The sequence below is a fragment of the Equus przewalskii genome, chromosome X (assembly GCF_037783145.1).
Source record: "Equus przewalskii isolate Varuska chromosome X, EquPr2, whole genome shotgun sequence".
Taxonomy (NCBI): Eukaryota; Metazoa; Chordata; class Mammalia; order Perissodactyla; family Equidae; genus Equus; species Equus przewalskii.
In genome coordinates this window covers 109,626,070-109,646,864 of record NC_091863.1, presented here as the reverse complement: position 1 = coordinate 109,646,864, position 20,795 = coordinate 109,626,070, and the positions used below count along the sequence as shown (strand labels likewise).

Here is a 20,795-nt window from a genome sequence, read left to right as displayed (position 1 = left end):
AGCCATTTACTTGCTATTACTCACCCTTCCTGAGTCTCAGGTTTCTCATCTGTAAAATGAGGATAAAATGTTGAGATGCTGTTGTGAATATTAAACAAGAACGAATGCAGGCAAAGATCTTAGCATGAAACAGTAGCCTTACAAACCTCAATATTTAATCTTCACAATTTTGGTAGGAAGTAACTTTTATCTCTGTTTTACAGATGAATCAGCTGAGGTAGGTAACTGATCCAGGGTCACCAAATCTGTTTTATGACTCCAAGGCCAGGGCACTTCCCTCCTCTTGGCTGCTTCTGGAACAAGACTGCAAAAACTGATAAAATACTCAGCATTGACTGTTAGATGTGACCATTCAGATGCACTCTAGCTTCTCTTAAGGCGGCGATTCCCAGCCCTTTTTACCCACTGACATGCATGTGATGCTATAAGACTCAAGGCTGCTGGCACCTAAGTTGACACTCCATCCTTTTCTCTCCTGCTTACAAAAGCCCAAGGAGGGAGAATGTCTATGAATAGAGACAACCTGCAATCCAGCCCATTCCCAACCTCCCTAGTATTTTATTACTGAAAGCTCATTTCGTCGAACACATTTTACAACTACTGCAACACATCCCAGTTGGGAAGCGCTGCGTAAGATGTGTTCTAGGCAGAATAAGTAGATCATTTTGTAGTAGAGGGTTCTTACTGGAGAGTGATGAGAGAGATTGGTGGGCCTAGTAGGAGTCTAAAAAGTTAAGACTTTATCTTGTAGGCAATCAGAGGTTCTTGACTAGGAAAGCAACAGGATTAAAATGGCGGTCTGAAGGATGGTTTGGAAGCAAAAACGCTTGGAAGCCAGGAGACCAGTTGAACTATTGAAGTGAACCAGGTGGGATGAGATGAAGAAGGCCTGAACTAAAGCAGTGGCAGTGAGATTGGAAAGGAATAAGCAGACACAAGATGACTTGTGACTGGATATGCATGGACAAGCAGGGAGGTAAAGGGGACAAGTGATAAGCAGAACTTTCAAAATATGCTGTCAGTTAGGCAATCAGTGTCCTTCTGTAATTATATTTTACGTAAATGTATAAAATGATCTTGCAGCCCCAGGACTTAGTATCCTGTTGGTGGAAAGGAGACAATCCAGAGGGTGCCAAAGGGTAGAGAAAGCATAAGCTTAGCAACTAGACATTTACAGGCCATAGTTGGTAAAATATTAATACAGCCTGGTTTTTAACCAAGTTGTTGCCTTATGGAATTGTTTGAGTAGCCTGCTGCACTGGTTTCTGATCCTAGGCTACGGGACTTTGAGGTTAGTCATGCAAACATACTGCTATCTGAATTTTGAACTTGACTCTGGAACATTAAAAGTGGGTGCCCTGGTGATAGGGAGCACTTGGTGAGTTGCTACCCTTGGCGTCTGACCAGCCAATAACTAGAATGTTTGAAGTGACTAAGAAAATGCTTTTTAAAACCGTGCATTGAGGTCATCTGATAGACCGTGTGCCCCGTGCCCGTGGGTGCAGGCTCCCTACGGGCAGGGATTTTTGTTTTGCTCATTGCTGTATCCTTAGCAGAGAACAGAACCTATCACTTAGTAGATGCTCAATAAATAATTGTTGGATGAATAGGTGAAACCAAGGATCATGACTGTCTGGCTCACCACTATAGCCCAAGTCCTGGGCACAATGCTGATTGCATAGGAGGAGCTGAGTAAAGGTTTATTGAATTGAGTTGAAATGAATTGGACAGCATTTGCACTAGGGAAACAAATTTTTACTTGGTTTTATATTGTGTGAATACAGCAAAATAATGTGCTGTTGATAATTCTTTGCTTGTGCTATTAAACAGTAACAAAACGGTACTCGTTCTTTCTCTAGCGATGATGTGGAACAATTTATGGAAAGCCAAGGTGCATCCAGTCCAGGTATCCTCATGTTAACAACAAGCCTCAGCAAACCGTTCATGCGACTGGAAAAGTATGTTACTCTCTTGCAAGAGTTGGAACGGCATATGGAGGTAAGGGAAGGCGAGCCTTTTTAAGCTCGTGTACAAACTCTGGCCTTTCCTGTGGAGGAAGTAGCCAGTCTGCCTCCAAACTAACCTTGCTGAGGAATTCAGAAAAACCTTTGGTTTCAAAATGTACTTGGTTCAATCTTCCTTCTTCCCAGGCTTCTAGTTTTCCTCTTTATGCAGCAAAATAAGAAGGGGACATTTTCTTTTTCTCTCAAGATTTTTAAATTTTTTACTTATTTAATATATTTTTCCAGCTTTATTGGGGTATGATTGACAAATAAAAGTTGTGCATATTTAGGTTGTACAGCGTGATTTTTTTAAGGTGTACAACGTGATGATTTACTATATTTATTCGTTGTGAAATGGTCACCAGAATCAAGTTAATTAACACATCCGTCACCTCGCATAGTTACCATTTTTTTAAAGTGGTGAGCACACTTAAGGTTTACTCTCTTAGCAGATTTCCAGTATACAATGCAGTGTTATAAACTGTAATCCCCATGCTGCACCTTAGATCTCCAGACTTACTCATCTTACGATGAAAGATCCCCATCCGTTACTACTAAATATTCGTGATCATTCTCCCTCCCCCTTCTTCTCCTCCCAGCCTTGGTCCCGTTGCTTCCCTCAAGTCTATGCTGACTTACTGACAGGCTTTCTTCTGCCCTCTCATCTGTAGATGGCGGTTCAATCAAAATCGACGAGAAATCTGTTGTTCTGGTATATGAACCAACTTTCTTGTGGGAGATAGGCAAAGCAAATCAACATCAGAAAACGTAAAGAACACTTTCACTGTAGACAGGAATATTGATCTCCAGAGCACTGTGATCATTCGCCTTTCTGACTCTGGATTTCAATGGAAGATTCTGGTATTTCCTTATAGATTAATGAATGGGTCCATTGTTGGTTTATCTCTCCGTGCATCCGTACATCTACATGAAAGTTCTCTCACATTTTTCTTTATAAACTTACAGTTTCCTTCCAACAGCTGGGGCATAGCTATGATCCTTTCTAAATACTAAGATTTGCAACAAGGCCTGATGACTGACTGTGTTTTCGTCAAGAGCCCAGATCCTCTAATTAAAACCCAATCAACACAGAGAGCTTCTTGAGCTGAGCTTGTGCAATCGAGCATGGGGGATTGAGGCCTGAGTGGGAGAGGAGGGCCCGCTGGGGGAGGCAGCATTTACCCTAGTTGCTCTTCCTGTGTCTGGGGAAAGGTTTTGAGGTTTTAAAGGGTTTAATTATCTTTAAAGAAAAAGGTTGCACGCTGCCGGTCTTGTCAGCATTTGTAAGGATTGAAAGCATGTATTCTGAGCGAAACCACATTCTCAGGTTATTTGACTTGCCAGAAAGTTAGAGGCAGTGGGGAGCTAGTGAGTAAAGCCTACCAGAATGAAATTTCAGTTAGGGCTCGGGAAGGTGGTGGCCTCTGGATGCCTTTCCAAAAGCTAAAAGAGTTTGCTGAACCGTTTGAGGTTTGCCCCTCCTTGCTTATCACAAAAATCCAGAAACGAGTGGCCTCAGTTTCTGTTACTGCTCGCTGCTGAAGTACTAATATGCACTTAATTTGGGGGGGAAAATCCCCAGATGCTCTTCCTGCCTGGGTCCTTTGTCTTGGCCTTCCTTGAATCAGAGCCCGTTTCTACTCCTGCCTCCATTTGCTGTTGGTCGCTTGCCTTTGGCTGCTGTCCATTTCCCACCGTCAGATGATGCACACCCTTTGCACTAGTTTCACCATCCAGGGAGACACTTTATCCCCCTTTCTGATGTTTAGCATGGCTGCTGGCTAATGGTAGAGTAGAACCTGAACTTCTCAGTTATCAGCTGATTTGGGTAAGGATAAATTTAACTCTAAAAGAATACAACCTTTCTTTACATAAGTGACACTTTTCTTGGCTTCGGTCAGATCCGTCGTCTGTTCAGCTCTGTATTTTATCACTCAAGGCTGGTCAAGCAGCAGATTTTTTTTTCCCATTACTCCAGCTGAATTCCAAAGGTTAGGTATACATATACTCCCAAGGGTAGCCACACATCTACACTCCTTCCACCCCAATGTTAGGGGTACATCTACCCCAAGATACTCTATTTTCACTTCATAAACAATTTTGGAAATGTGGGTTCTTCAAAGCCATGTTTGAACTTGTCTACTTTTCGGGGTTGTAAGTACCATATAATTACAGACCATATGTAATAACCTTGCTTAAGAAGGAGCACATGATTTGAAACTTGGAATTTTTTTCCATCTGCCGTGTTGAGTCTGCCAAAAGAAAATGGAGGCATTTTAGGAAATGCGTTTGGATGGCCTTTTCTCTAACCACCACTGTTTGCACAATTCCCTACCTCTTGTCATTTACTAACAATGTGACCTAAGGATGCCCCCCAAATAATTATTATTTGTTATCTAAAGTATAATAGCAAAAAGAGAAACGGGAACTCTTGCCTCAATAACCACACCTTAGTATACTGTTATGAAATATATGATGTTACCAGCTGTCTTAATTTCTTAATCACATAATAATTGGAGGTACTCAGATTCCAAATGCTCAAATGCTGTTTTATTTTTTATCTTCAAATTAGCATACAGTAAAATTGACTTTTTTTCTTTTGATGTACAGTTCTATGACTTTTAACACATGTATAGATTCGTGTTACCACCACCACAATCGAGATACAGAACAGTTCCATCATCCCCCCAAATTTCCTCTTTCTATTTCTTTGCAGCTACACCCTTCTCCCACCCCTAACCCCTGGCAACCACTGCTTCATTCTTCTTTAATATTGTTTTAAAATATATTCCTTTAATAGGATACGCATCCAGATCATCAGGATATTCTGAAAGCAATCATAGCATTCAAAGCTCTCATGGTAAGTGATGCTCTAAAATTATAATTCTCCATTTTGTATGCTTTGTTCCTAAAAGAGTGATTTGTGTGTAACATTTCTTTCCTTATCAAAGGTCTTTAGAGTGGAAACAATAAGCTTTAGTGACAGTATCGCAGTGATTGTTTCATTTAATTTTGTCTTCCAAAAATCATGCTTACCTATGAAAGGTTGCCAGGCTGAGGGTATAAAGCATTCACATTTGAAGTCTCTGCCACATTAAGCATCACTGTGTAGGTGGGGGGTTTCCTTTTGTCTCTTTGTCTTTACCCCCTTGTTCCTCACTTTATGTCTGTGCAAGTTGTAGTTCACTGATTGCCATCAATACTGGATTCATCTACTTATGCCAAAAAGTGTGAGTTTATTCTTTGCATATAAAAGAGAAATGCTTTATCAAATCTAAAAGGAAAAAACCTACTAAAATACAATTGCTTTATATAGACTGCTATCAAAGTTACCTCTAATCTTGAATCTTGAGCATGATGGTTAACGTCTTCTTGAACCCTCGGATGTAAAACCACTTGGTGGCATTTTAAGAGGAAAGAAAATGTTATTTTGGGTGATTAAGTTTAGCTTTATTTTAGACATTTCTGTAGCATTCCAAGTGTTTGGGATCAATCTGTAATTGTTGATTCTTGCTGCAACGTTGTGAGGCAACATTTGCCATCATGTTGTTTATTGCTGTTGAATGACCAGTACCTAACGTGTTCATGGGTAAACAGCCAAGCTGAATACCAGAGTAGAGTATTAGGTTAAAATTGCTATTGTTGTAGGTAAAAAACAGTTGAACATTGGCGGCTCTACATGCCTCAACCTAAGAGAACAGCCCACTGAAACCCATGGCCTTTATTTATTTATTTATTTATTTTAATTTCCAATGATTTTATTTTTCCAGATGGATTGAGGTGTAATTGGCAAATATTGTATATATTTAAGGTGTTTAACATGATGATTTAATATAATATACCTTATCAAATGACTACCATAATCAAGTTAATTAACATACCCATCACCTCACATAGTAACATTTTTTTTGCAGTAACATTGGTTTATAATATTATATAAGTTTCAGGTGTAGATCATTAAATTTCGATTTCTGTGTAGATTACATCATGTTCACCACCCAGAGACTAATTACAATCCATCGCCACACACATGTGCCTAATCACCCCTTTCACCCTCCTCCCTCCCCCCTTCCCCTCTGGTAACCACCAATCCCATCTCTGTTTCTATGTGTTTGTTTGTTGTTGTTTTTACCTTCTATTTATGCGTGAGATCACATAGTATTTGACTTTCCCCATGGAATTTATTATCATTTATGTCTCTTTTACTTTTTCCTATGTAAGTTGAATATAAAGTGCCTCTTTTTTAAAGCAATATTTCTTTCTGATCATTTTACATGTTGTAAAACTTGCTTTGATGACTATAGTATATTTCTTCCCACTATAAATGCTTCAAAAGTATGTGTACAATAAATTTAGTTCTTCATTTCCATTTAGCTGAAAGGGGCAGCAGAGATTTTGTAGAAAACACACTCCAAAAAACTATGACATTTCTTTGGAAACTAATGTAACCATATGCTTATTTTCATACTCAGTTTGGCGTGAATACTGTCAAGTTACTGTAAGATAACCTCACACTTTCTGAAGCAGTGATATATATACATGCATATGTGTGTATATATATGTATATATGTGTGTATATATGTAAGTGTATATATATATATATACTTATACTATATATACTTAGTATATATAGTATATATATAGTATATATACTATATATATTATATATAGTATATATACTATATACTTGCACTATATATATGTTATTCAAACCCTACATATTGTTTCTTGGTTTGTATTTTCAGTTTGTATTTGTGAAATTCAGTTGTAGCTCTTTTTTGCAATCCTTTTAGGAATAAAAGTTAATTTAGGACTTTTTCATAGCAATCTACTACTAGTCTCTAAAGAAAGTATGTGGCAGTGTGTATGTTTCATTTTAGATCAGTTTGCTTCACTGTGGGATAGAGAATTTAATTTTCTCTTTTTTATAACTCCTGGGGCCATTTTTTGATTGTTTTCTCGTTAAGATGTTACTTGGTTGGAAACTGGGCATATGTTAGAAAAATAAAGTTGCTTTGCAACTAAAGTGCTATTTATGCAAAGATAGAAGAGCTGGAGAAGAGCTAGAGCAGGGACACCACCCGGCAGACCGGCATCTTCCAGTTGCTCTCCTGGTCCTGTTTGATATGACCCTGCTCCTTGTCTTCCCATACTCCTTGCAGAGAGGAAGAAACAAGTCCCAACATCACCATTTTATCTTGATGTTTTGGCAAAATGAAAAGTAGCTCTTCCTCACCGAACTTTTGGGGGCTAGAGACTTAGCGTGGTAGATCTTTCTGTCTGTCAGGAATGGATCTGGTGGTGGGATTCATGATGAGGAATTGGGACTCAGTGGAAATCTGAGAGTCAAAACCCATGTCTTACTTTGGTCTTGTTTTAGGTCTGTTTCATAAGAATTCCTATTCCATTATGTTCTGCTCTGGTTCTGTAGGGGCAGTGCCAAGACCTAAGAAAGAGAAAACAGCTGGAGTTGCAGATACTTTCTGAACCTATTCAGGCATGGGAAGGGGAGGATATCAAAACCTTGGGAAATGTGATTTTTATGTCACAAGTAATGGTGCAGTATGGAACATGTGAGGTAAGATGTTTTGAATTTTGATATCATTTCTTCCATCTTTCGTGTTCTCCTTCGTTTATTTGTTCTTGCATCAAGGTCAAATGCTCGAATGTTCAAAGAAACTGAGCACCTACTCTTTGCCCAACACTGCTGGGTGCTGTGGGAGATAGGAGGAAAGAACACACAGTGATCCCTGCCTTCAAAGAATTCCTTAAAAACAGATCAAAATACAAGCTGAGAGTAGAAAACAAACCAAAATAGTCAGTGCCAGGTTGTGCAGTGTCACAATAGATTCCATAGACATTCAGAGATGGGAGAGAGTAAGAAGACGACTTTATGAAACTAGGGCTTGAGGAGGAAGGCCATGAAGAGAAAAGGGGAGGATTTCATAAGGTAGAGATCCTTCTTATCTCAGGAGAGAACGGGAACATGGCCTTTTTTTCTGCAGGACAGTGAGAAAGCCAGCCTGTTAGGATCAGCAGAAGCGTGTTGGGCAGAGTGAAAGAGAAGACTGAGTCAGACAGAGTTAGGTTGTAGAGAACCTTGGGTGTCAGGCAAGAGTAGTTCAGATTGACGCAGCAGGCAGAAGGAAACTATTAGAGTCCTGAGTAGTAGGGAAACACAATGAAAGGCGTATTTATGATACTCAGTCTGAAAACCATATATGTCAGGTAAACTGGAGGAGTGGGGCTAGGAACAGAACAACCAGCTGGGTTGGAAAGTGAGAAGCACCCTGGACGAAGGTGGTGGCGGAGAGAATGAAACTTAAGGGGCAAATCTGAGACACGTTTAGAAGGGAAAATCTATAGGAAGTGGTGACCCATGGGCTAGAGGAGATGACGAATGTCGTTCTAGACCTGTTAACTTTCAAGTGACTGCAGGTATTTAGGTGGAGATGTCTTGTAGGCAGCTGTTAAAACAGATAGAAATATTGATAGGAGGTCAGAGTCAGAGACAGAGGTTTAGATGTCCCTGACAGATGTGCCTTCCTAGGAAGGAAATATCCAGAAAGAAGCACAGAGGACTGAAGATGAATTATGTCTTTTAGGAAGGGGGAAGGGGAGGGGAGGAAGGTTGATTACGTCACCTGGTATGATTTATTAGGTGTTAGAATTATCTTCCGCCTCCCAAAACATCTTCCTATACTCCCTGTCAGGTCTCTGTCAGAGATTCATTGCTTTGGGTTAATAAGCAATCTTATTAAAAATGCAGATACCCTGGGGAAGGTTAATGCAGTGAGTCTGACCATTAGTTTCTCACACCTTTGGGATAAACCTCTTGGGTGAAGGGAGAAGAAACCAGTGCCAGAAAGAGAAGACAAAGAGGAAGGCAGAGGAGCACTGAGGGAATGTGGTGTCATGGAAATTCTAGAAGGAGCATTTGAAAGTGGTCAGCCTGCTGAGTGCTGCAGAAGGTTCAGAGGTCAAGGAGTATGGAGACCAAGGAGAAGCCACTGGATTTTGCTAGAAGGCAGTTATTGATGACTTTGAGAGAGCAGTGGGGGTGCAGTTAGGGATGGATCAATGGGGAGAAAATGAAGGCAGCAAGTAATTTGGCAATAAAATGACAAGAAACAGGGTATTATTTACAAGGAGCCACAGGGGCAAGTGACAGCCTATTAGGACAGGAGATGCGTATATGATAAAGGCCAAAGAGAAAATTCTAGTTAAACAAGAGAGGCTCCTGGAAGGAGGAGGAGGAGATGAGATGTCTGTAGAAAGAAACCAAGCAAGAGCAAGCTGTGAAAGGATGCAAAGCCCTTGTTAGAAGAGTTAGCCTTGAAAGTTTGAAGAAAGGAGAGGGAGACAGGCATAGGATAACTGGAGCTAAGGTTGGGCATGTAAGCTGAATGTAGGTTTTTGCATCTACTGACTGCATATCTGTTTAAAGAGTTCAGAGAAGCCCTCATGTATAAAATTTCTTCTAGTGCCATTTTGAAGCATATTTACTTGTTTGTTTTACATGAGTGCGATAATTATTGTGTTTTTACTGATCAATAATAATTTTATGAATAAGAACTTAACATACATGTTAGAGCATAATAAATTTCCTATCACCTGAAAACCCCTTCGTTTTGCCACTTTTCGAAGTCAAGTCATTTTCCTTTGGTAAGCCTAGAGGCTTATTTTGTGCTCTGGCTGCAGCTTGGGCAGGAAGGCGTTTGCTGTGTGACTTCTTAGGCTTACATACTTAGGAAACAAGCATGGTTATTCGTGTTTAACCGTTACGTATAGGAAGGAGAGAGAGAGACTATGGGTTTATATCCATTTCAAAGTAAAATTCAATGAGTTTTGTGCTTTTAAGTTGGGTGTCCTTTTAAAAAAAATCACTGTTCTCATTTCATTCCTTTATATAAGATCTATGTTACAAAACGGTGATTCCGGGAATTCTTAACAAACAAAACGTGCAATTTCTATTCTCCATTGAATATTTTTCATCCTGCTTCAGGAAAAAGAGGAGCGGTACTTCCTGTTATTTTCCACCGTCTTGATAATGTTATCTGCAAGTCCTCGGATGAGCGGCTTTATCTATCAGGTTAGTAGATTTCATACAAAACAAACAGCAGGACCCCTAATGAAAACACGTTTCCTTCCAGATGCAATATTGCCACTATGGCATTAAAAGCTCCATCCGGAAAAGGCAGAATGTTCTGACCCTTCATTGTAATTAAACAGCTTATAAGATCAAAGACCTTTGTGTTGCTATGAGTTTAGCCTGAATGTCCAGTGCTCTGGTTATAAACTAGGTTGTGAATGTATAAATAGAAAGCTAAGTCTGCACCTAGATACATTAGCAGCAGCATTTTTTTAGGCCCGTATCATATCATCATTGCTGAGAAAATATAAAGCTGGGACCTGCTCCTATGATTGTCTTATTACTGTCACATCGCATGGTTCAGGTTTCTAGACGCAAGTCGTCAAACTCCTTAGGACATTAAACTTCCTTCAGTCTGCTCCCAAAATATGGAGCATTCCAAGTGTTATAAGTTACTCTTGCCAGATTGTATCTTGGCCGAGCAATTACTAATTCTCATAAAATTCCAGTCTTTGCTTTGTTTATTGATTCTCCTGAAAACGTGTTAGAAAAAGTAAACTTTATAAATCCTGACCTTCTGGTTTAGGATGTGTTAGGAAAACACAACCCACGTTTTTCCTTGCTTTCTTGTCTGATTAAAATTTAAAGCAGGCAAACATAGCATCTATTGACAAGCCAGAGCAATATGTCAGCCGTAACTCAGCAGGGACTCCTGAGAGGGTCAGAAAATCTAATAGAAATAAGCAGAGACACGTATAACCACAGACTTAATGGGAATGTTCTTTTTCTGGTAGGGAAAAATACCAATAGCAGGAATGATGGTGACTAGATTAGATGAAATTGAAGGGAATGACTGCACATTTGAAATCACAGGTAGGTAATTTTCTCTTTTTCATGTAGCTACTTCAAATCCTTTTTGGAATGAAGTGGGGTTTAAATAAATAAATGCTATTATTTTCTGTTATATAGTCCATGAGCAAGTCTTACATGGGCATGGCAAAGTATATTCCATTTCCTGGCATAATTAGGGTATAGCGATAGAACAGAGAAGTCTCCTGGTCATTCGAAAGCCTCGGCTTTGCCATTAGTTTCAATCTTCTCTTGCATAAGAGCTACTTGTTAGAGCTAAGAAATAACAAAATGGACTGATATAAAGGTAATTTTTTCTCCCCTCTGTCGTCTATCCCCTGGTGACAGCGGAGCCAAGGGTATGGACTTTTATCGGCAATTTGATCATCAGCCTGTGAATTAGCAAGATTTGGTTGTGTTTCTAAAAAGTGCTGGAAAGCCATGGAAGTTTCTTCACAAGTTGAGCAAATTGCCAGGCCTTGATAATGCTCCTTGACATTTGGGCCTGTTGTCCCCTTTGCTGGGCCTGTGTGATTTACATGTAATGGTGGCATTTCTCGCACTGACACAGCATAATGACTAACACTGGGATCACGGCCCCCGGCCTTACCTCCTCTCTCCCAATAGGGAACCCAAGATTTGGTGTTGGCCTAAAGACTAATCAATCTTGGTTGGATCTTGTGCCAACTTTGATATTGGGTGAAACAGTACAATATTCTCATTTTAGGCTATGAACTACATGGACTCTGTGCTAAAATTTTTGGATTGTAAGTTTGTTTAGAGTGAAGTTTCATGCTACTTCTAAGATTCTGTAAGCAGTAGAAATCAAGGGCAGTTTTATAAATAAGACGAATATTTATTTCTTTACTTTATTATCACAGCTTATCTGTTCCTGATATAGAAGTTTCAACAGGGTTACCCCATAGGTATGAAAACTCCTGAAAACCAGGACACTCAAGTCCTAGTTACATGAAGTATGTCTATGAATGAGGCAAGCTCAAGGTTCTCCCTGCCTTTTGTTTTCAAATTCCATAATCGGGTGATGCAGGTAACATAATAGAGAGAATTGTGGTCCACTGCAACAACAACCAGGACTTCCAGGAATGGCTGGAGCAGCTGTACAAACTGATCAGGGGACCTGCCTCTTGCGGTTCATTATCCAAAACCTCATCGTCATCTTGTAGTGCTCATTCCGTAAGTAGCCCCTTTGTTCTGTCCCAGGCTTATTGAGTCTCTTGTCAAATCCTGCCTGCTGAACACTTAAGAGAAGCAGTGAGCATGTCTGTAGTCTTGGGGTAGTCTATATTTGCAGGTTTTGAAGTACAGTTGAACCTCACTAATTCTGATTTCTTTTTGTGGAGGGAGGCCCATCGAAATTAATCAGAAGTTTTACCTAGAGGTGTGCAGTTGTGTTTGACAGTATTAGGGTACTCCAGCTAACTGCTAGCAAAGTGTTTCTAACCGGAAGTCCTGCTAAGATGTTTTAATGACAAACAAGATTTATTTTAATTAGCAACTGTTATTCTCATATTAATAGCATGCTAAGCCGAAGCAAACAGTTTACCTTCATAAGTACTTAAACATCTCCATGTAATCTCATTTATGCTATCACATTCATTCAGTAACCTTCACGGGGTAAACTTTCAGCATTGCCTTCTTCCACAAGTTATCACAAATTTAGGATTCATGGAATTTGAGTTGATGAGATTTTACTGTACTTGCTGAATGAGGTGGAAGAGATGCTTTGTTGTCTGTTGACACTCAAATCTGTGATGCCAGAATTCCAGTTTTGAGTACTGTGTGTTGTGGTGGGAAGAACATGGGCTTTGGCATCAGATCTGGGTTCAAATCTTGGCTTTGCCAATTGCTAGCTAGTTACTTCACTTTGCTGAGTCTATGTCCGAGGTTGTTCTGATGAAATAACCTATTTAAGCCCCTAATTGAGCGCCCAACACATGACTGAACTCATTAAATGTTACCCGTTACTCCACTTTCCTCCCTTGTAGAGGGAAAAAAAGCTGACTTTAATAAAATTCCAGAAGAGAGAGGGAGGACAGAATCATGGGATGTGGAGTCAGTTTTGTGCTGTTCCTTAGAGACCCCATAATCTTGACTGGAAAGTGCCAGTTCTCAAACTGGAGACTTTTGTTTTCCCATCTTTCCCTTTCTGTGGCTGGCTTTACTGATCCAATGAAGCCATTGTTCTTTCACTGTGTGGCACACGGTCGGGTTCAGATGGCAGATTGCCAGCATCTCATCAGACGTTTTCCCAGTCTTTTAGCTCTACTGGACAGCCCCGAGGACCCTTGGAGCCTCCTCAAATTATAAAACCGTGGAGTTTAAGTTGTCTACGACCTGCACCTCCACTTAGACCATCAGCAGCGCTAGGTTATAAAGAGGTAATTTTGCTACATATGGTATAAAATGCTCCTGACAAGCTAATTTCGTAGCTTATTACAAATAGTTCTGTGGGAATGTGCTAGAATTTATGATAGGTGATACATGTCAGCCAATCTTAAATTGCTAGATTCAGTGATTTATCTATTTCTGAATTTTCCATTTCCCCATTGTTCATCTACAAATATTTATTGATTATCCACAGGGTTTATGTGCACTGCCTGGGTTGCCCCGGTCTCCTCCTGAAGTGCCTCTGATTTAACTCTATGATGATAATTCTAGAAATTGGTAATGATGTACACACATCTGACACAAGAGCCACTTCATTAGAGTCAAATTTCCAACCAAGCAGACCCAATTCTGTATTTTGGATCATTCTAATCTCTTAAATCAAATCAGTTAAAGTCTTATGAGACCAACCCATGAGTCTGAACTATGAAAGTCTGAACTATTTGCTGCAATTGGGAAGGGAAAAGAATTTAATGAAAGGAATGTCTTTTAAAAAGAGGCTTCTAAGCGACAACCTTAGAGGACATTTGATATTTGGGTAGTGTGGGGATTTCAAGGTTTTTTTTTTCTCTCGAAGTTGCAGTCAGGAAATGTCAGTCACTAGCTTGCGTAACTGTGTGGAGTGTTACCTTTTCCATCCAAACAGTGGCTTTTTTCCCTAGCCTGTTTTTCATCGTTTCAGCTTTCCGAAAAGATCCTCATTTATTAGTAACTGTTCTTTAAATAGGCCTTACTGAGTGAAGATTTAAGTTTGTGACAGTTATGAGATGCATCTTAGAATTATGGTGCAAAGGTGATATATTTCTATATCAAATGTGTGTTTTGATGAGTGACACAGACTTTGCTCCATTTCGAGTTTGTTTTGATTTCAAACACCATGCTACTGTCTGGGTTAATTGTTGCCTCCAACTCTTAGTGCGGTAAAGACAGAATGATATTTGGACACTGGAGGACTTTTTGGTCCTTTCAACCCGACATGATAGGAGAAATAATCCTTGAGCTGAATCTTTTTTATGTACTTCTATTCAGAATTTGGCCAGGAAACAATCCCACAGCTTTGCTTTGGAAATTGACCTGTGACACCTGCAATCATCCAATTTTCTTCTTTGGTTACCTAAACCAAGAGTGCCACTTCAGAGTTATCTAGGTCCCCTTTTTAATGATGGATATTTTGTAATTGTCAGTTACTAAGTTCAAATTAAGGTGAGCTTGGAAGGGTAAAGTTGACTTAATCCTTCACAGAACTAATCCATTAAAACTAAGGCATGATCACTTTGTTTCTGCTGGGAGAAGAGAGTCATTAATATATTCTTACTATGTAATGTGTATTTCAGTTATTTTCAGCATTCATTATTCTGCACAGAACTGTATTCCTTGGGCTTTTGCATGACGATATTGCATCTGAAACTAATGTGGGAAACATGATGGTATTCTCTCTGTGTGATTTATGATAACACTAACATTTCAAATGTTGTTTTAGAATTATTGATAAATGGATTTGGTCATTATAACCATCGATCTCTCACGCTCATCTTCTCTTTCTTTACATATTCACTTTAGAGGATGTCTTATATCTTAAAGGTAAGGGTAGCACAATATCTTTGGCTTACAGTGACATCATATTGCTGTGCTGTAACCTTTGATGAATGAAGCTTTCTTTTATGCTTGTTTTGTCCCTTGTTATAATTGGTGGCTAAAATATGAAGATGAAATTCTGACATGTAAGTACTTTCTTCAGAAAGCAGGCTCTTGTGAAATACATATGAAAATGTCATCTTATAATGCCTTAAAAATGCCTGTTTTCCTGTTAAATGCTATTTTTTCCTGTTATTTTTGTCGTGTGAGTTTTTCATGTCTGTCTGTTTTCGAGTGTAAGTGGATCGTTGTGGCTAAGTGGAAGACATTAAGTTCTTTGTATCTTATATTTTTAAAGTACTAATTATTATTCGTGCATTGTATGTGTACATTGCATGGGAGATCGGGATAAGATGATCACTTGGTTTGTTGCCTAAGATTCTCATCTGTTTACTTGGATGCTGATAATGAGCACTTTTTTAGACCTGCTGGTTATTCATATGGCAAAACAAAATTCAGTAATTCTTATCTCTTTTATCTAATAATTAAAAATTTGGCTTTATATATGTAGATTTAAGCTTGGCAGTAGGTAACTTACTCCTAACCCGAAATTGTTTATCAGGAAATCCTTCATTTGGCTCTTCTCTATGACTGCCGGGAAATTACTCAGTCTCTTCTGCCTTAATTTTCCCGTCTGACAAATGGAAATTAATATTCTTCTTTGTGGGACTGTTGCTAAGGAAAATTTATTTAACTAGTTTTGAAGCTCTTTGAGAAGTGATATATACTACACTGGTAGTTACAATTGTTATTTAATTCCCTTAAAACTGTATCAGTGGGGAATATAAACCAAATTAGGAATACTGTTATTTCTCTAGGATTGACGTCTATTACTTTCTCTGCAGATGGTACCCTAAAGGTATTTGACCTCCTGAAGAATCTGCCGCATCTTCAGTAGGCACACTCCATTCTTATTCCCATCCCTATGGCAATTGAGACGATAATGCCATTGCCTCTGTTTTATTTAACCTTTTAGAATTTATTGGAGCCATTTTTATTGTGTATAGTATTAAATTTTGATGCACTCCTAGCTGAGACTGTCAAAATAAGACAGCCATTCTATTTAATTTCATTTGCTCTTTTTAATTTGTTTTTTTTGGGGGGAGAATTTTAATTCACAAGGAAACCTCTATCCTTACAGGAGTCTAGTAAAAGCCCCAAAACGATGAAGAAGTTTCTTCATAAAAGAAAGACTGAAAGAAAGCCATCAGAGGAGGAATATGTGATTCGGAAAAGTATGTGTTTTGTACTTTTTGAAAGTTGGTTATGGATGAACTAACAGAAGAATTTTTTGAAAGCAGATGATTAAAGCAATTTGTTTTCAGTATCATCTATTACATAAAGGAAAATGTGTGGAAAGGTTTGATCACCTTTAAGATTTTTGAATAATCTGCTGCACTTTGTCATCTTAGGCAAACGCCATCTGTATGGTTTTCATGTTGAATATTTTGCACATCTGGTTTAGAACCACTAAAGGGACCCATTTGCTATGGCTACATTTTTTCCCCTCTTTGTTTCTGATGCCTGAGATACTTTCCTCTATTGAGATAGACTAAATAGACCCAAAGGCTGAAATCCATCTGGAAGTTTAATGCTCAGTGATGTTCTCAGTTAGACAAAGAATCAGCCTGCTGACATGTAGAAACACGGCTTGATGTAGAGATGGGCTGCAAAGTTGGTCAGCCAATTGATATGTACATATTTGCCTCTACGGCTGGGAAAAAGGTACTTTGGGACACATGTGAAGGCGTAAGCGATGTATCACAGGGGAGTGACAGAACTGTGTGTATCAGTCAAAAATATAGTTTGGATAAATCTTTGCTTGACTCTAGCTTCTGCATCCCCCAACCCCCCACCCCCTGCCTGGGTGTGCACATCAGCATGTTAACAGAGTTCTGCCACTCAGTCATTTCAAGAATGAGTTGGAGGGGGAGCAGGAAGGAGGGAGAATCAGTGACTATGCTGGCTGGTTGGAAAAATGGGTGGGGTTAATGGGGGAAGCTTCCTAGAGAAGGTGAGCCTTGAAATTTGAAGGAGAGGAAGGATGTGGTATATCGGATGAGAACTGAGGCTAGCACCAAGCCCGGTGCTGTAATTGTGGCCTCTTAGAGATGACTGACAAGACTCTCCAATTTAGAGCTCTTGGTGGGCTTCAGAAGTAGGCCACTGTTGGTTCTGAACTCACTGATGCTGACCCCAGAGCTCCCTAGGGAGACTGTCACTCTTGCTCCATTATGAGGGTTGGACGGCTTTTTCTCCTGCCTTTCAGCATCACCACCAGCCAGAAAAGCCAGTCCCCAGCAACAGAGTGCAGTGCATCATTTTGAGGGTCTAGAGGCATATATCTCTATAAAAAGTCGTTATTGATTACATTTGACAGGTACGGCTGCTCTGGAAGAAGATGCTCAGATTCTTAAAGTGATTGAAGCCTACTGTACCAGCGCAAATTTTCAACAAGGCCATGGCTCAAGTAGGTTCCCCCAAATCACTTTCTCTAATGAATGATGTTTCTTTCTTACTGCTCACGGCCTCTTCGAAAAAGAGAAAAGCAGCCAGCCAGATGGGTTGCAGGGCGTGTAAAGCAGGTGACAGTGCAGAGGAGCGGCGCAGGACTGCATCTTTCAGATAAGGTGGTTTTAGCTACCAAGCGGTTTGTTTACCCACTATTTCTTTTCACCCAGAGAGAAAGAGACATGCAAGAGTAAAAAAGTTGGAGGTGATAGAGATGAAAAAAAATTTTTTTTAAAGTCATTCTCCTTTGAAGTACACAGATACCTTCACCAACACTAGTTAGGAATTGAAGAGCCCAGAGAGTTCCTGTGTCTGTGAACTGATGCTAATCTCTTCTTATAGGCAGATTTGGAAAGGAAGTCAAAATACTATCTTTGATCAGCTGCATATTTAAGCAAACAATGCTCACCAAACTCAAGTTTCAAAGTTGCTCTGAAAATCTGGAAATGTAGCTGCTTAGCAGGGGCTGTTCGGAATGTATCCAGTTTATCAGGGAGCTATTGGCTGAGGGTATTTCCCTGAACAACTTTCAGGCTACAAACTGAAAGCGAGATAATGTTTTCTGATTCATCCCTGTGCTTTTTCAAAAGCCGGGTCACATCGGCTGTGTCTTCTTGTCTTCCATTATTACAGACATTCAGGATACCCCGTGTGAGGTGTTTGCGTCTGCATAAGAAATGAGTTCTCCATGATGCTCCATTTTGGACAGCCACTGACCAATCACGAGTGTGGGAGGGGCCGTCTTGGTGGCCTGCCTCGACATGTGCTTTCAAAGTAACATGTCTTTAAGGCTGTCATGAGGAAAACGTTCAATGTGAAAGTTGACACATTTGACTGTGAAGAGGGGACTGTCATACCCTCTGCTTCACAGACAAATCCTGGCTGTGGCTTTGGGCCTGCCTAGCTCTGATAACAAGTTTCAAGGAGCCAGGAAAGGAAAGTAAGAGCGGTTTTTATCGTGAAAACTAGGAAAGAGAGGGGGACAAGGAGACACCAGAAGAAGCATCCCTCATTCGCTATCTGACCTCCTCTTCTCCCCCCACCACACCTCTCTTCACGTTGATAGAGTCAGTAGATGTGCTCGGAGGTGGAGGCAGGTGTTCTGGTCTAAAGAGACACAGTTTCGCCCCTCCTCCCTAGCCTGCCTTTTACAAGTGGAAAGTGTCTAGCTCAATGCTTGGCGTGCAGCAAGCCTTTTAGCATCATGGTGACCTACCACCCTCTGTCCCTCTCCAGCCAGAAGTTCTGTTTCCCTAGAAGTGACCGCTGTTGTTTCTTGCTGCATTCAGTCAGTGGGTCAGTCAGTGTGCAGTTCAATTATTAAGCACCTATGAAATGCTAGGACCTGTGGAAGGCGGAGACACATCCACCTCAGAGAAGGGGAGGTGATCAACTGAAGGCAGTGAGCGTATACAACTTGAAGAAATTTGACTTAGAAGAGAGGAAACGGTGGCTCAGGGAGACTGAAGACGAAGGGCTCGAGCTCCAAGAGGAAGGATCCAGAAGTGAGGGGGAGGTTGAAGGTACAGGAGAGCTGGATGGTCAGGTCCCATGTCTGTCCTGTCACCTCTTCCGTCCCGGAGCCTGGAGACAGTCTGAGCAGAGAGCAGGGAGGACACCTGCGTCTTTGCTGCTGATGTGACCATCTCCCAGCCCTGGCTCTACCCCTGATCAGAATGGTTTTAACTGACCCTTCCTTACCCTATAGGACTGTAAACAGAAAAGATGGGAGTGAGTGATGCTTCTGAGGCCCTTTAAGCACGTTGTATCCCAGTGCAGTGCTACTCTCTACATGATTTTTATTGAAATTACGTATTACCATAGCATAGGATGTGGTGTGCTAGTCCCTGGAGATGTGTGGGGACAGCATGGTCACTGGTCAGCTCTTCGCTCTGGAGGAGGCGAAACAGGAAAGGATGGGGTCTTGCTGAGGACGGTTATCACAGTGGCCCTTTCACATTATTTTTCCAAATACAAAATACCGCCCCCCCCCCCAAGATTGAATCAACGTATTGGGCCATTTCGAATTTCTCATGTCAGGAAGATTTCATCTGTAAATGTTGGGTGACTTCTCTGGGTGCAAAGTAGCAACTGCTATCAACAGAGACCCTTCGATAACAATGAATGGTCTTCACTAGTGACTGTCTCCTCTTGCAACCTTGTTTGTAGGTGCTCGCAAAGATTCAGTTCCGCAAGTCTTACTCCCCGAGGAAGAGAAACTCATCATCGAAGAAACCAGAAGCAACGGCCAGACCATCATCGAAGAAAAGTGAGCAGAGCAGGCTAAACCTTTCCTGATTTGCCTAGGGGCTGGAAAGAAGGTTCTGGTAGGGCAGTGTGGCTCTTGCAAAGCCCACACTGAAGGACAGTCCCTCCTCATCTGGGAATGTGGCCCTCTTTGCTGATCATGCAGTTGGGAGGCTTGGGAGGGCTGCCCCCCAGCAGAGGGAGCGGAGACGGAGAGACAGAGGGGGCAGAGCTCTCTGTGTGGTGGCTGCCCCTGGAGCCTACTGCCCAGTACAGTAGGTGCTTCAGGGTATGCAAGAATTTCCCTCTAGATGGGTTTAGGTGGCATTTGGGAAGGCCACAGCACCCTTTTCTCTGCCCAGAGGGGTGCTTCTGAGTCAGGCTTTGGGCTTTCACAAACTTGATCACATTTCAAATCCTACAGCTATCCAGTGAGATAAGCATTACTTTCACCACTTTCAGAGATGAGGAAACTGAGGTTTAGGGAAATTATGTCCCCGGTCTACCTTTGCACAGTAGGGAGGGTGAACCAATGGGGGAAAATCAGGTTAAATACCTTATGGCTCATAAAATAAACACAAAGTCGCCAAATAATTCATTTGTTTAAACTTGAGTCATTTCTAAAGTCAAGCCTAAATTTGCATAAGACAGCATATTTCAAAGTGCTTGGCATCATCGATGTATTTTTCCATCTGGTATATGAAGTGATACGGCAAAATGGTAAAGCACTTGGGCTCAACAGAACAGCCCTGGGTCAACGCCAAATTCTGCTACTTGTTAGCTGTGTGACCTAGGGAAAGTTCATTCACCTCTCTGTGCCTCTGTTTCCTCATCTGTAAAATGGGTGTGATAGTAATTCTTTCAGGGTTATTGTGAGGTTAAATGGAATAGTAGTATAAAGGCTGGCAACATGGAAATCACTCAATAAATCATCATAGTTATAATTATTAGAGCTCTATTAATCCCCACAACAACTTGGCGAGGTTTTCAGGGAATGTAGTGTCATACCCATTTTGTATGTGAAGAAAGTAAGACCGAGAGAGGGTGAGAAG

At 40.6% G+C, this 20,795-nt stretch overlaps 1 protein-coding gene across 10 annotated transcripts in view; it reads left to right on the top strand.

The window, feature by feature from the left end:
- Nucleotides 1-20,795, top strand: part of ARHGEF6 (Rac/Cdc42 guanine nucleotide exchange factor 6) — a 105,739-nt gene that overhangs the window by 77,038 nt on the left and 7,906 nt on the right. For 4 of the 10 annotated variants that reach the window (XM_070605878.1, XM_070605881.1, XM_070605886.1 and 1 more), the window contains 11 exons: nt 1,860-1,998; nt 4,804-4,863; nt 7,435-7,581; nt 10,009-10,095; nt 10,890-10,968; nt 11,993-12,138; nt 13,218-13,343; nt 14,911-14,931; nt 16,127-16,220; nt 17,366-17,455; nt 19,666-19,765. In XM_070605878.1, the coding sequence (XP_070461979.1) occupies nt 1,860-1,998; nt 4,804-4,863; nt 7,435-7,581; nt 10,009-10,095; nt 10,890-10,968; nt 11,993-12,138; nt 13,218-13,343; nt 14,911-14,931; nt 16,127-16,220; nt 17,366-17,455; nt 19,666-19,765 (1,089 nt within the window). The remainder of the gene's footprint in view (nt 1-1,859; nt 1,999-4,803; nt 4,864-7,434; nt 7,582-10,008; nt 10,096-10,889; nt 10,969-11,992; nt 12,139-13,217; nt 13,344-14,910; nt 14,932-16,126; nt 16,221-17,365; nt 17,456-19,665; nt 19,766-20,795) is intronic. The other 6 variants (XM_070605879.1, XM_070605882.1, XM_070605888.1 and 3 more) reach the window with 3 other exon arrangements.